Genomic DNA, 15,062 nt, shown 5'->3' on the forward strand with positions numbered 1-15,062 from the left:
CAACTAAAAATAGCTTTACTTATAGTTAAAAAGTAGAAGTTTGAATATGTGTAATTTGTTAAATTAAAAATAAACTTAAAAATATTGTGCTGTCACTGGCAAAAACAAATTAGAAGATAGCAATTGTCTTGTAGCCATTTGGTCAAGGGTACTTGACTATCAGGAAAAAAAATAGGAGAAGTGGGTTTTTTATTAGTAAATTTATTATTATAATTTTTGAAAGATTTTATTTATTTATTTGAGAGAGAGGCAGTGTGAGAGAGAGATCATGAGCAGGGGTGAGGAGTAGAGGGAGAAGCAGGCTCCCTGATGAATAGGGAGCCTGATGCAGGACTTGATCCCTGGACCCTTAGATTATTACCTGAATCAAAGGCAGACATTAACTGACTGAGCTACGCAGGCGGCCTAATATTATTATTACTATTTTTAAAGATCTATTTTTAAATCTCTACACCAAACATAGGGCTCAAACTCACAACCTAGAAATCAAGAGTCACATGATCCACTGACTAGCCAGCCAGGAGCCTCAATAAATTTTATTTTTTTTATTTTTAAAATTATTTATTTATTTTAAATATTTTATTTATTTATTTGACACAGAGAGCTAGAGAGAGAACACAAGTAGGCAGAGCAGCAGGCAGAGGGCCCGGGAGAGGCAGGGTCTCTGCTGAGCAGGGAGCTGATGTGGGGCTCAATCCCAGGAATCTGGGATCATGACCTGAGTGAAGGCAGACGCTTAACGGACTGAGCTACCCAGGTGCCCTACATTTTTCTTTATTTTCTTTTTTAGAGATTTTATTTATTTATTTATTTATTTGACGGAGATCACAAGTAGGCAGAGAGGCAGGTAGAGACAGAGAGGGGGGAAGCAGGCTCCCTGCTGAGCAGAGAGCCCCCATGAGGGACTCCATCCCAGGATCCTGAGATCATGACCTGAGTTGAAGGCAGAGGCTTTAACCCACTGAGCAACCCAGGCGCCCTAAATTTTATTTCTTAGAGCAGTTTTAAGTTTATAAAAAAAATTGAGCAGAAAGTATAGAGTGGCCATATATCTTTTTTCCCCATTAACATCTTTTTTTTTTTTTTTAAGGTTTTATTTATTTATTTGACAGAGAAACAATGAGAGAGGGAACATAAGCAGGGGGAGTGTGAGAAACAGTGAGAGAGGGAACATAAGCAGGGGGAGTGTGAGAGGGAGAAGCAGACTTCCCCTGAGCAGGAAGCCCGACACAAGGCTCTATCTTGGGACCCTGGGATCATGACCCTAGCCCCTAGCTGAAGGCAGATGCTTAATGGCTGAGCCAACCAGGCGCCCCCTCATTAACATCTTTAACTAGTTGGTACATTTGTTACTACTGATCCATCAATATTGATACATATTGTTAACTAAAGTCCACAGTTTTCATTAGGGTTTACTCTTTGTATTGTAGATTTTATGGGTTTTGACAAATGCAGAATGCCACGTATCTGCCATCAGTGAATAGTTTCACTGCCTTAAAAATTACCTTAAAAAGCCGTATTTCGGGTTGCCTGGGTGGCTCAGTTGGTTAAGTATCTGCCTTCAGCTCAGCTTGTGATCCTGGGGTCCTGGGACCGAGTCGGCATAGGGCTTCTTGCTTAGTGGGGAGCCTGCTTCTCCCTCTGCTGGCCGCTCTCTGCTGGCTGCTCCCCCTGCTCGTGTTCCCTCTCTCTCTGACAAAAAAAAAAAAAAATCCCCCATGTTTCACACAGACATCTCTACCTCTTTCCTTCATGAACCTCTGGCAACCATTGAACTGCACAGTTTTGCCTTTTCCAGATGTGATACAGTTGGAATCATACTGTAGCCTTTTGAGGCTGGTTTCTTTTATTTAAAAATATGGATTTAAGGCTTCTCCATGTCTTTTCATGGCTTGATAGCTCATTTCTTTTTACTGCTCAGTTATATTCCAACGTATGAATGTGCCACAGGTTGTTTATCCATTCACCTATTGAAGGACATCTTGCTTGCTTCCAAGTTTTGGCAGTTATGAATAAAGCTGCTGTAAATATTTGTGGGCAGGTTTTTATGTGGGAGAAGTATTTTTAATATAATCTTTGTTCTGAAGACGAACACTTTGAGGGCAACCCTGTCAGGACTCCTCTCACTCTTGAATGCTTTTTTGGTATCTTTAAACTTCTATCACTTCACTCATTAAAAAAAAAAAAAAGGACAAACACTTTGAATGCAGGCTATGAGTAAAAGGAGACATCTTTTTATTTTTAGTTGAATTAATCAATTTATATAATACATATACGTAACCCCACACACAAACCAGTTTGAAATTAATTGTTGAGTCTTTACAAGGGAGGGGTTGCTAATTTGCTACAATTTGCAAAAAATGATTCCCAGTTATAAAATCACCATAAAATCCTAGGTCAAATTAATTAATAACATTGTAATGAGATTCATAGAATTAAAGCCTGAGATTATTAGGACTTTTACTTTATTCGAAGGTCTTGGTATTCTAAATATTATGGCAGTGAATGAGATAGACTTGTAAAAAAGGTTTTCAGATTTTTGAATTTTTGAATTTTCATTTCTTTAATATATAGATTTGTTTTCTAAATTCTTTGGCCCCATAATTGTGCATAACTCATAAAGTAATTAAAGGTTCATCTCTTCATTCATGTTCCTTTTATTCTTTCAGTATTTTCTCTGTAATCTGCCTCTTGAGAATAAGGATTATGTAAGATGTTTTCTATGTGTGTACTCTCATGGCCCTTTAGAAATACTGAATGTATATACATTAGAAGCATTGGCTTAATTTAAATTCAGTAACACATTGTGCAGAAGGACTTTACTCTCTAGTCTTTCATCCTGAAGATAGTTGTTTGTCATGGATTCTAGAGACCTTTCCTTTTTTGGTCTGAAAATGCTAACTCTTAAGGCAGTATAGATGTACTGATGATTCGTGAGGACTAATCCATGCTCTGTTTTCCAGCATCTATATTTTGCTTATTTTCCCAATTAAGATTTTCCTCCCTATATTCTTTATCTTATGCCTGATTTCTTTATTTTCTCATTATCTAGAACAACAAAGAACCCTCTTGTCTGACAGTTGTTGAATAGATTCCAATCTGGTGTTTTAATTTATATACTATGTGTATTCACACATTAATCACATTGAATCACATTGAATGTTACAATCTTATGCATTTTGCATGATGGTTTTTCAGTGTTTATAATTGCTTAACTATTTACTGGTGTGGGAATGGAAGCTCATAGGGATTATATCATTTGTTCAAGATCATATCAGTTTGTTCAGTAGAGTTGGAATTTAGCATGGCTTAGTCTCATTGTAAATTCCAGCTATGACAAACATTTTTTAAAAACCTGTGCCCCAAATTCTTGCAGAAAAATGCTTAGTAAATAAATGCATAACGATGAAATAAAATGCATTTCTTGTAATAACTACATCCATCTTTGCCAGGCCTACCTTTGTATCTCAGGCACAGATAGCCTTAATTTACCTTCTTAGTACTCACATTTTAGAATGCATATATTGGCCTTTTGCGGGTAAACATGCTTGCGTTCTCTTTGGATAAAAATAGAAGAAAATAGTAAAAAACAAATGCCATTGAATTAGCGTTAAGATTCCTTTCATAGGCTTCATGATTTTAAAACTCGGCACAGAGTGCAAATAGGGGAAAGCATGACTTGTTTTCCTCCTTGTCTTTTTGAGGTCTGTAAAAAGAAGTGACAATGCTATCACCTTTAAGTTAAAATATTAGTGTTGGACACCTGGATGACTCAGTCAGTTAAGCCTCCGACTGTTTGATTATGGCTCAGGTCCCTGATCTCAGTGTTAGGAGATCCAGCCTGGTGTCAGGCTCTACACTCAGCACAGAGTCTGCTTAAGATGCTCTCCCTCTGCCCCTCCTCTCTGCCTCCCCACTCCCGCTACATACTCTTTCCTAAAATATTAGTTGAGTGCTTGGCCTTTTAAGAAAACTTTCTGTTAATGTAAGTTTTTATCATCACTTAATATTCATTAAGTAATTTATCTGTTCATGGACTTCTATGTTATACAGTTCTCTTATATCCTGTACTCTGAGCAGAAGACACAGAACTTAACCAAGGAAGCCAGTGCTTTAAAAGGTTATCTGAATGATATAGATGTGAAGGCAGAGACAAGCAAAGCATTTTAACAGGGTTTTGTGAGTGTGTTTGTGTGTGTGTGTGTATTTGCAGAGGATGAACAAGTTATAACATTTGATAACAAAAGCTTTGCATGTGCTAGAGGTTTTTTGTAGTTTTTTTCCACTTTTTAAAGTAAATAGTTGCTTTTGTTGAGTATCATTTATAAAGTGGTGGTATGAGTTAGATCTTTGTTTTTCATGAGAAAGGGTCTTTATCATTTTTTTGCAAAATTGAAAGACTGATGGTAAGGAAGAAAATTATTCTTTTTATATCCTTTTGGTGAAAAATTTCCTAGTAGAATACATATTGGAAAGAAAGGAGAGCTAGGAAAGGAACAACTAGATAAATGGTTTTCTGTTTGTTAGTGGAAATGGGTGAAGTTATTTAATGTTGCTTAACTTCTTTCAATATTTATTTTTTATCTCTATTTATAGTAGAAAATACAGAGTTTTTACAGCAAGCTGCTTTAGAAGAATATGGTCCAGAGCTTCATGTGGCTTTGAGGAGTCGAAGAGATGAATTACACTATTTAAGGAAACTTACCGAACTACTTTTTCCTTATATTTTGCCTCCTAAAGCAACAGACTGCAGGTATAAATAGTCCAGAAAATGTCATAGCAGTATTTGCATACCATGCCATATGTATATTGCTATTCCTGATCATAATAGGAGTATACTAAAACTTGAGATTAACCTATGATGTGACTAACTTTTCATTTAAGAAATACAATTTGTCAGGTTGTAAAATGCCAGGTGCTAATCATGTGTTTAGCACTGATCATGTGTTGTGTTGCTTAGAATTGTTTGGAGGGGGGAAGTGATCTTGGGAGATCAAGATAAATATGAGTCAATCGGCTTTTTTATTTGAGATCATTATACTTTGTTAATTTCTTGGTGTTCCATTTTAAAGACATAAGCATTGTGCCTTTGAACAAACTAAACAGACTGAATTTGTGTTTTAAGATTATACCTGGCAAGAATAATTAGAATTCATCTAGACCATCCTTCTTTGTTCTGGCAGGAACTTGTTTAGATTATTCTATAAAGTTATTTCATCGCTCTTACCCTAATAATTCTTTTTTTTTTTTTAAAGATTTTATTTATTTGGCAGAGAGAGACACATCAAGAGAGAGAACATAAGCATGGGGAGTGGGAGAAGGAGAAGCAGGCTTCCTGCTGAGCAGAGGCCCCAATGCAGGGCTCAATCCTAGGATCATGACCTGAGCCTAAGGCAGGCACTTAACAACTGAGCCACCCAGGTTCCTCTTACCCTAGTAATTCTTAAAGGAGAAACCATGGCTTATTTTAAGTAATGTATTCTATTTTTTACTTTATTTTTTTTTTAATTTTATTTTTAATCTCCATGCCAAAGTGGGACTTGAACTCACAGCCCCTAGAGCAAGAGTCGCATACTCTACCGACTGAGCTGCCAGGCACCCCTAGTGATTTTCTTTATTTCTTTTTATTTTTTATTATTTTTTAAAAGATTATTTATTTGACAGAGAGAGCGCACATGAATGTATAAGCAGCGGGGGCAGCAGAGGGAGAAGCATAGGGAGCCCCAGTGTGGGACTTGATCGAGGACCCTGGAATCATGACCTGAGCCAAAGGCAGATGCTTAACCGACTGAGCCACCCAATGGGCCCCTTAGTGATGTATTTTAAATAAATATTACTTTGTAACATATATATTTTTTAAAGATTTTATTTACTTACTTCACACAAAGAGCACAAGCAGGCAGAACAGCAGGTAGAGGGAGAGGGAGAAGCAGGCTCCCCAGTGACCAGAGAGCCTGATGTGGGGCTCTGTCCCAGGACCCCATGATCATGACCCAGGCTGAGCACAGCTGCTTAATTGACTGAGCCACCCAGACATTCCATAACATAAAGTTTTTATTAAAAATTTTAAATATTTTAGGGGCGCCTGGGTGGCTCAGTGGGTTAAGCCGCTGCCTTCGGCTCAAGTCATGATCTCAGGGTCCTGGGATCGAGTCCTGCATCAGGCTCTCTGCTCAGCAGGGAGCCTGCTTCCTCCTGTCTCTCTGCCTGCCTGTCTGCCTACTTGTGATCTCTCTCTGTCAAATAAATAAATAAAATCTTCAAAATTTTAATGAAAAAATTTTTTTCTTTAAGATTTTATTTATTTGACAGAGAAAGAGATCACAGGTAGGCCGAGAGGCAGGCAGAGAGAGAAGGGGAAGCAGTCTCCTTGCTGAGCAGAGAGTCTCATGCGGCGCTTGATCCCAGAACCCTGAGATCATGACTTGAGCTGAAGGCAGAGGTTTAACCCACTGAGTCACCCAGGCGCCCCTAATTTTAAACAGTTTAATGTATAATGTTAATTTAAATGTTTTAATTACAAATTATTTTATTAGTTTTAAGCATTAGTTTAAAAATGTATTAAATATTTTAAGTATTCTGAGGTGGGGTGTGTTTTCTAATCTCACCCAAATCCCTCCCTTTAAGGAAATGCTTTTTTCTCTTAAACAGTACTCTCTTTTAGCCAGTTCAAGAATCTAAGTATGGTCTGTGAACCATTAGAATGAGCATTACTTGGGAGTTTTTTAGAAATGCAGGATCTTGGGGCATACCTACTGAATCATAGTCTGCATTTTAACAAGATCTCTAGGTAAGAAGTGATGTAAATTACTAAATATGCGCAATATTGTTTGTTTTTTCAGATCCCTGACCTTGCTTTTAAGAGAGATCCTTTCTGGTTCGGTGTTCCTTCCTTCTTTGGATTTCCTAGCTGATCCAGTAAGGCTTAAAAAGTGGTTTTAAATTGTGATAAAATACATGTAACATAAAGTTTATCATCTTAAATGTTTTTATATGTTCAGTTAAGTGGTATTAAATGCATTCATTACTGAGCAACCATCACTACTACCCATCTCTAGAACACTTTCCATTGTACAAAACTAAAATTCTGTACCCATTAATAATTCTTTATTCTTCTTCCCTCCAATCCCCTGGCAACCACCAACATACTAACCTATCTCTATGAATTTGACTACTCTGATACTTCATATACGTGGGCCCATGTGTTGTTTATCTTTTTGTGACTGCCTTATTTCCCTTAGCACAATGTCCCCAAGATTCATCCATGTTGTAGCATATATTAGAATTTCATTCTTTACCAAGGCTGTATAATATTCCATTGTAGGTATATACCATATTTTGCTATTTATGCATCTACTACTAATGGACACTTGAGTTGCTTTTATTTTTGAACCAGTAAGATTTTGAAGAAACAGGAATAATTCATAAACATTTTAAATGCTGAAGTCAGAATAACTTTTCTTTGCCCACTTTCCTAAAAGTGAAACCCTGCATCACATTTACAAAAATTATTTGAGAGACAGTGTGAGCATGAGCTGGGGCCAGGGGCAGAGGGAGAGGGAGAGAATCCTAAGCAGACTCCCTGCTGAGTGTGGAGCCTGACATGGAACTGAGTCCCACAACCCTGAGATCATGACCTGAGCCAAAACCTAGAGTCAGATGCTCAACCGACTGAGGCACCCAGGCACCCCCTGCACGACAGATTTTTTTAAAGTCCCTCTGTGTTACATGTGTGCAAACCCTTTGCCCCTGTTCCATTTGCTTCTTCATTTTTCTAGAGACTTTCACAATATTAAAAAAGCTTTGGGAATTTTAGGCAGAATATAGTAATGGAATTGTTTTCACCTGTGTGTATTATTTTCCATTAGGATACTGTGAATCATTTGCTTATCATCTTCATAGATGACAGTCCAGTAAGTATTGAGTATTAAGTATGAATTTTGATTCATATCTGTCAAAAGCACATAGCACCTTTATTGAACTAATAAATTCTCTTTCTCCAAAGCCTGAAAAAGCAACTGAACTGCCTTCCCCTTTGGTTCCATTCTTGCAGAAATTTGCAGAACCTAGAAATAAAAAGCCATCTGTAAGTACTTTTAGCAATAATATATATTATTTTTGATATGAACAATTTTATCACATGTTTACATGGTCTTAACTGCTCTTCTCCCATATTGTATCAAGGTGCTGAAGTTAGAATTGAAGCACATCAGAGAGCAGCAAGATCTCTTATTTCGTTTTATGAACTTTCTGAAACAAGAAGGAGCAGTGCATGTATTGCAAATATGTCTGACTGTGGGTGAGGCTTACCTGTGCACTTACTGAAGTCATTATTTTACTTCTTATTTATTAGATTTTAAATACATTTGAATGTTTAGATCAGATCTGATTTTGTAGTTCTCATTGTACTGATTTTCATTTTACTAGATACTCTCATATCACTTTTGAGTTGTCTCTTAAGTGTCCACTCCTTTCCAGACATAACTTATAACTGATTTCAACCAACTAACTTCTTTTTAAAATATACCTTAAAAAAATTGACATATTATTTACACAGTGAAACTCAAAGAACTTAAATGCAGTTTGATCAGTTTTGACAAATCTATACATCTGTGTAGCCTACACTTTTATCAAGATGTAGAACATTTCCATCACCCCAGAAAATTAAGGCCCCTCCCAGATACTCCCACTCATGCCCTAGCAATCATAGGTCTTGTTTCTCTCACCACAGATTAGTTTTGCCTGTACAGTTTCCTTATATAAATGGAGTATATGGTATGTACTCTTCGGTGCCTGGCTTCATTGAGTCAGGGTAATACTTTTTAAGATGAGTTCATGTTGTGTAGAGGAATATTTTGCTCTTTTTTGTTGTTGTTGACTAGTATTCTTTCGTATGAGTGTACCATGTTTTTTGTTTTTTAATTCACCTTCTTTGTGGATGAGTATATCTGGACTGCTTTCACTTTTGAGCTATTATGAATGAAATTGCTGTGCACCTTCTTGTGTAAGGCTTTCTGTTGGGCATATGTTTAATAACTGGAAGTAGAATTGCTAGGTCACAGGGTGGATACATATTTTTGTTTTATGAGAAACTGCTAAGTTGTTTTCCAGAGTGGTTGTACTATTTTATTTTTTCTAGCAGACATGTGAGATTCTGGTTGTTCCATACCTTGACCAAAATTTGGTAGTGTTTATCTTTTTAATTTTAGCCGTTTTAAAGGGTGTACGGTGTTATCTTACTGTGCTTTTAATTTGCATTTCCCTAATGACTAGTGTTGAGCACTTTATAATATGCTTATTGGCCAGTCATATTATCTTTGTACCTGGAAGTGTTTAAGATTAAGAATACATATTCTAATCCTGTTTGCCAAAATTTTTCTTTCTTTTTTTTTTTTTTTTAAGATTTTATTTATTTATTTGACAAGAGATCACAAGTAAGCAGAGAGGCAGGCAGAGAGAGGAGGGGAAGCAGGCTCCCGCTGAGCAGAGAGCTGGATGCAGGGCTCCATCCCAGGACCCTCGGATCATGACCTGAGCTGAAGGCAGAGGCCCCAACCCACTGAGCCGCACAGATGCCCCTGGAGGGTTTTTTTTATTGGAATTGCATTAAATCAGTAGTATAGATCAGCTCAGGCAGTAACGCCATCTCAACAGGATTTGGGTTTCCAGCATATGAACATGGAATATTTTTCCATTCATTTCAGCCTTATTTAATTTCTTTCTATAAAGTTTCATAGTTTTCACTGTAGGTCTTTATGTTTTCTGAAGTATTTGTGTGTGGTATTTAAAATAATTTTTAAATTGTGGCTAATAAACAGAATAGAATTGATTTTTTTGCATATTGACTTTATATCCTCTGCCATCGCTACATTCATTTAATAGTTCTGGTAGTTCTTTTTTGTACATTTCCTTAAGATTTTTTTATGTACGTAATTATGTCATTTGCAAATACAATTTTACTTTTTCATTTATAGTGTTTAAGCATTTTATTTCTTTTTATTGCCTGTTGCAGTGGCTAGGACTTTTACTATAATGTTGAACGGAAGCAGTAGAAGTTGGCATTCTTGCTTTGTTCCTGATCTTAGGGGTACCATTAATTATGGTACTAGTCTGGTTTTTTTGGTTTTTGGTCTTTTTTTGTTGTTGTTGTTTTGTTTTGTTTTGTTTTGGTAGATATCCTTGGTCAGATTGGGAAAGTTTCCTTCTCTTCCTGGTTTGCTGAGAGGGTTTTTTTTTTAATCATGAATTAATATTAAATTTTTTTTGATTTTTTTTTTTTAAAGATTTTATGTATTTATTTGACAGAGAGAGAGATCACAAGCAGGCAGAGAGGCAGGCAGAGAGAGAGGGGGAAGCAGGCCTTTGCCTAGCAGAGAGCCCAATGTGGGGCTCGATCCAGGACCCTGAGAATACGACCTGAGTTGAAGGCAGAAGCTTTAACCCACTGAGCCACCCAGGTGCCCTTGAATGGTTTTAATGCATCTCAGTAACCTGTTTTATCGTCACCGAATTATTTCCATTGTTATCTTATTGTGGAGCTATAATGATGTCCTCTCTTTATTGGTAATTTGTATTTTCTTTTTTCTTAACCTATATTGCTAGGGATTTTATCATATCTATTAATATTTTTGATTTGCTAATTTTCCACTCTTATTTTTATTATTTCTACTTACCTTGAGTTTAACTTACGTCTCTTTTTCTGGCTTCTTAATTTTATTTTTATCTTCTTTTTGAATATAGGCTTTTTTAAAACTATAAATTTTTCTCTATGAATTGCCATAGCTAAATTCTAAACTTTTGGATTTTTGGATTTTTAAAAAAAATTTACCTATTTATTTAACAGAGAGCACAAGCAAGAGGAGCAGCAGGCAGAGGGAGAGGGAGAAGCATGTATCCAATGTGGTACTTGAACTCATGACCCTGAGATCAAGAGTTGTATGCTTTACTGACTAAGCCAGCCAGGTGTCCCCAAATATGTGGTGTTTTTATTATAATTAAGTTTTAAATATTTTAAAATTTCCCTCTGGTTTATTTTTTGGCTTTAATTTACCAACATTTGGGGATTTTTAAGATACTTTCCTGTGATGGTTTTCTTTTTTTTTTTTTTTTAAAGATTTTTTTTTTTTTTTTTTATTTATTTGAGAGAGAGAGAGACAGTGAGAGAGAGCATGAGCGAGGAGAAGGTCAGAGAGCGAAGCAGACTTCCCATGGAGCTGGGAGCCCGATGTGGGACTCGATCCCGGGACTCCGGGATCACGCCCTGAGCCGAAGGCAGTCGTCCAACCAACTGAGCCACCCAGGCGTCCCTCCTGTGATGGTTTTCTAATCTAGTACTGTTCTCATTAAGGCACCTGGGTGGCTCAGTCAGTTAAACATCTGACTCTTGATTTCAACTCTGGTCATGATCTCAGGGCCTAGGGATTGAGCCCAGCATGGGGGTGGGTGTCCATGCTTACTGGGGAGTCTGCTTGAGGGTTCTCTCTCCCTTACCCTCTGCTCTCCCCTCACCCCAACTTAAGCACACGTGTGCGGGCTCTCTCTCAAATAAGTAAATAAAGCTTTAAAAAAATACTGGCTTGATCAGACAACATACTCTGTGTGATTCAGTCTTTTGAAATTTATTGGAACTTGTTTTATGGTTCATCCATGTGTTCTGTCTTAAAGAATGTTCCCTGTACATGTGAGAAGAACTTCTGTTTTGTGGTGTTAGGTAGTGTTCTGTAAATGTCAATTAGGTTAAGTTGATGGATTGTCTCAAAATATTCTGTATTCTTTCTGATTTCTTAATGGATTTGCTATTTTTACCTTTAGTTTTATAATTTTTCCATGTATTTTGAAATTTATTAGGTGCAGACACATTTAGGATTGTTATGTGTTTGTGATGAATTTGTCCTTTTATCATTATAAAATGCTCTTTATCTCTGGTAATTCTCTGTCTTGAAGTCAGCTTGGTTTGAGATTAATATAGCTACACTGTCTTTTTTTCACAAAGGGGCTTGCATTATATGTCTTTTTTATATGATTAAATTGGATAATATTTCTTACAAACAGCATAGAGTTGACTCTTTTTATTTATTTATTTATTTATTAAAAAGATTTTATTTATTTATTTGACAGAGAGATCACAAGTGGGCAGAGAGGGAAACAGAGAGAGAGAGGGGGAAGCAGGCTCCCCACTGAGCAGAGAACCTGATGTGGGACTCCATTCCAGGACCCTGGGATCCTGACCTGAGTGGAAGGCAGAGACTTTAACCCACTGAGCCACTCACGCACCCCCTGGAGTTGAATCTTTTTTTTAAAAGATTACTTATTTATTTATTTATTTGAGAGAGAGAGTGAGAGAGAGAGAGCATGAGAGGGGAGAAGGTCAGAGGGAGAACCAGACTCCCCATGGAGCTGGGAGCCCGATGTGGGACTCGATCCCGGGACTCCAGGATCATGACCTGAGCCAAAGGCAGTCGCTTAACCAACTGAGCCACCCAGGCACCCCGGAGTTGAATCTTTTTAATAAGAGAAATTTAGTTTTGTAATCTTTGCTTTCTAGTTGGGGCATGTCGTGTACCTTCATACTTAATGTAATTATTATAGGTTTATTGTTAAGTCTTTGATCTTAGTGTTTATTTTGTATTTCTTCTGTATATTCTTTATTCTTTTACTCCTTTCCTTCCTTTTTTTGGATTACTTGACTATTTTTTAGTATTCCATTTTATCTCTTCTGTTGACTTCATGTCTCTTTCTGTGCTCTTCTCTTTGCTTTAGTGGTTGCTCTGAGATTACACGTCAGTATTTTCACAGTCTTCATTTAAAAATACTTAACTGCTTCAGGAACACTTTAAGAAATTCAGTGTACTTCCAGTTACCCTCTTCTGCCTGATGTAATGTTACATATTTTAATTCTGTGTAGGCTATAAACTCTATAGTACATTGGTATTTCTTCTTCAAACCCTCCACACATGCACACCTCCCCCATTTCGGCCCTTAAGTTATTGGTAGATTTACCTTCCTGGGTCTTTTTACTTCATTCTGCAGAACCAGGTTTCTGTTTTCTTTCTGCTTTTCTGTTCTGTTGAAAGCAATATTTTTTTTACATTGTAGTACCAATCCAGTGGAGGTAAATTTTCTTAGTTTTTGTCTTTTAAATTTAAATTTAGTCAATTAACCTACAAGTATTACTGGTTTCAGAGGTAGAGGTAAGTGATTCATCAGTCTTCTGTAATACCTAATGCTCATTACATCATGTGCCCTCCTTCACCCAGTTACCCCATCTCCCCACCCATCTTTCCTCTAGCAATCCTCAGTTTGTTTCCTTTAGTTATAAGTCTCTCATGGTTTGTCTCTGGCTCTGATTTTGTCTAGTTTTATTTTTCTCCCTCTTTTCCTATGATCCTCTGTTTTGTTTCTTGAATTCCACATATGAAGTGAGATCATATGATAATTGTCTTTCTTTGATTGATTTATTTTGCTTAGCATAATACCCTCTGGTTCTATCCACGTTGTTGCATTTGGCAAGATTTCATTTTTTTGGTGGCTGATTAGTATTCCATTTAAAGAATATATATATACACACACACACACACACACCACATCTTCTTTATACATTCATCTGTCAGTAGACATCTGGGCTCTTTCCATAGTTTGGCTATTGTGGACATTGCTGCTGTAAATGTTGGGGTGACAATTGTCCCTTCAGATCACTACATTTGTATCTTTGGGGTAAATCCCTAGTAGTGCACTTGCTGGGTCATAGGGTAGCTTTGTTTTCAACTTTGTGAGGAGCTTCCATACTGTTTTCCAGAGTCGCTGCACCAGCTTGCATTCTCACCAGCAGAGTGAGAGGGTTCCCCTTTCTCCACATCCTCACCATCATCTGTCATTTCCTGACTTTTAATTTTTGACATTCTGACTGGTATGAGGTAGTATGTCATTGTGGTTTTGATTTGTATTTCCCTGATGCTGAGTGATGTGGAGGACTTTTTTAGTGTGTGTTGGCCATTTGGATGTCTTCATTGGAGAAATGTCTGTTCTTCTACCCATTTTTGGACTGGATTATTTTTCTTTGGGTGTTGAGTTTGATAAGTACTTTATAGATTTTTAGATACTAGCCCTTTATCTGGTAAGACATTTGCACATATCTACTCTCATTCTGTCTGTTGTCTTTTGGTTTTGTTGACTGTTTCCTCTGCTATGCAAAAGCTTTTGATCTTGAAGTATCAGTAGTTCATTTTTGCCTTTGTTTCCCTTGCCTTTGGAGATGTGTCTAGCAAGAAATTGCTGTGGCTAAGGTCACAGAGGTTGCTGCCTATGTTCTTTAGGATTTTGATGGATTCCTGTCTCACATTTACGTCTTTCATTGTCTATTTTGAGCCTATTTTTGTGTGTGGTGTAAGGAAATGGTCCAGTTTCATTTTTCTCCTGTGGCTGTCCAATTTTCGCATCACCATTTGTTGAAGAGACTGTCCTTTTTCCAGTGGATATTCTTCCCTACTTTGTCGAAGATGAATTGACTGTAGAGTTGAGGGTCTATTTCTGGGTTCTCTATTCTGTTCCATTAATCTCTGTGTCTGTTTTTTTGCCAATACCATACCGTCTTGATATTTACAGTTTTGTAATAGAGTTTAAAGGCCGGGATTGTGATGCTGCCAGCTTTGGTGTTCCTTTTCAATATTCCTTTGGCTATTCAGTCTTTTTTGGTTCCATACAAATTTTAGGATTATTTGTTTCAGCTGTGTGAAACAGATTGGTGGTATTTTGATAGGGATTGCATTGAATGAACCTGGAATTTTTTCCATTTTGTGTCTTCCTCAATTTCTTTTATAAATGTTCTGTAGTTCCTAAAGTATAGATCCTTGACCTCTTTGGTTAGGTTTATTCTTAGGTATCTTATGTTTTTGGGTGCAGTTGTACATGGGATCAGCTCCTTCATTTCTCTTTTTTTCCTGTTTCATTTTTAGTGTATAGAAATGCAGCTAACTTCTGTGCATTTATTTTATGTCCTGCCACTTTGCTGAATTCCTGTACGAGTTTTAGCAAAAGGGGATGGAGTCTTTTGGGTTTTCCACACA

At 37.0% G+C, this 15,062-nt stretch overlaps 1 protein-coding gene across 5 annotated transcripts in view; it reads left to right on the forward strand.

The window, feature by feature from the left end:
- The window catches only part of SNX14 (sorting nexin 14), an 83,864-nt gene that overhangs the window by 30,350 nt on the left and 38,452 nt on the right, over window positions 1–15,062 (forward strand). For 4 of the 5 annotated variants that reach the window (XM_044246159.1, XM_044246184.1, XM_044246170.1 and 1 more), the window contains exons 8-12: window positions 4,597–4,753; window positions 6,843–6,918; window positions 7,869–7,913; window positions 8,006–8,086; window positions 8,185–8,299. In XM_044246159.1, coding sequence (XP_044102094.1) covers window positions 4,597–4,753; window positions 6,843–6,918; window positions 7,869–7,913; window positions 8,006–8,086; window positions 8,185–8,299 — 474 coding nt within the window. The remainder of the gene's footprint in view (window positions 1–4,596; window positions 4,754–6,842; window positions 6,919–7,868; window positions 7,914–8,005; window positions 8,087–8,184; window positions 8,300–15,062) is intronic. The other variant, XM_044246175.1, reaches the window with a different exon arrangement.

Source organism: Neovison vison, chromosome 1 (assembly GCF_020171115.1).
Source record: "Neovison vison isolate M4711 chromosome 1, ASM_NN_V1, whole genome shotgun sequence".
NCBI classification, from domain to species: Eukaryota; Metazoa; Chordata; class Mammalia; order Carnivora; family Mustelidae; genus Neogale; species Neogale vison.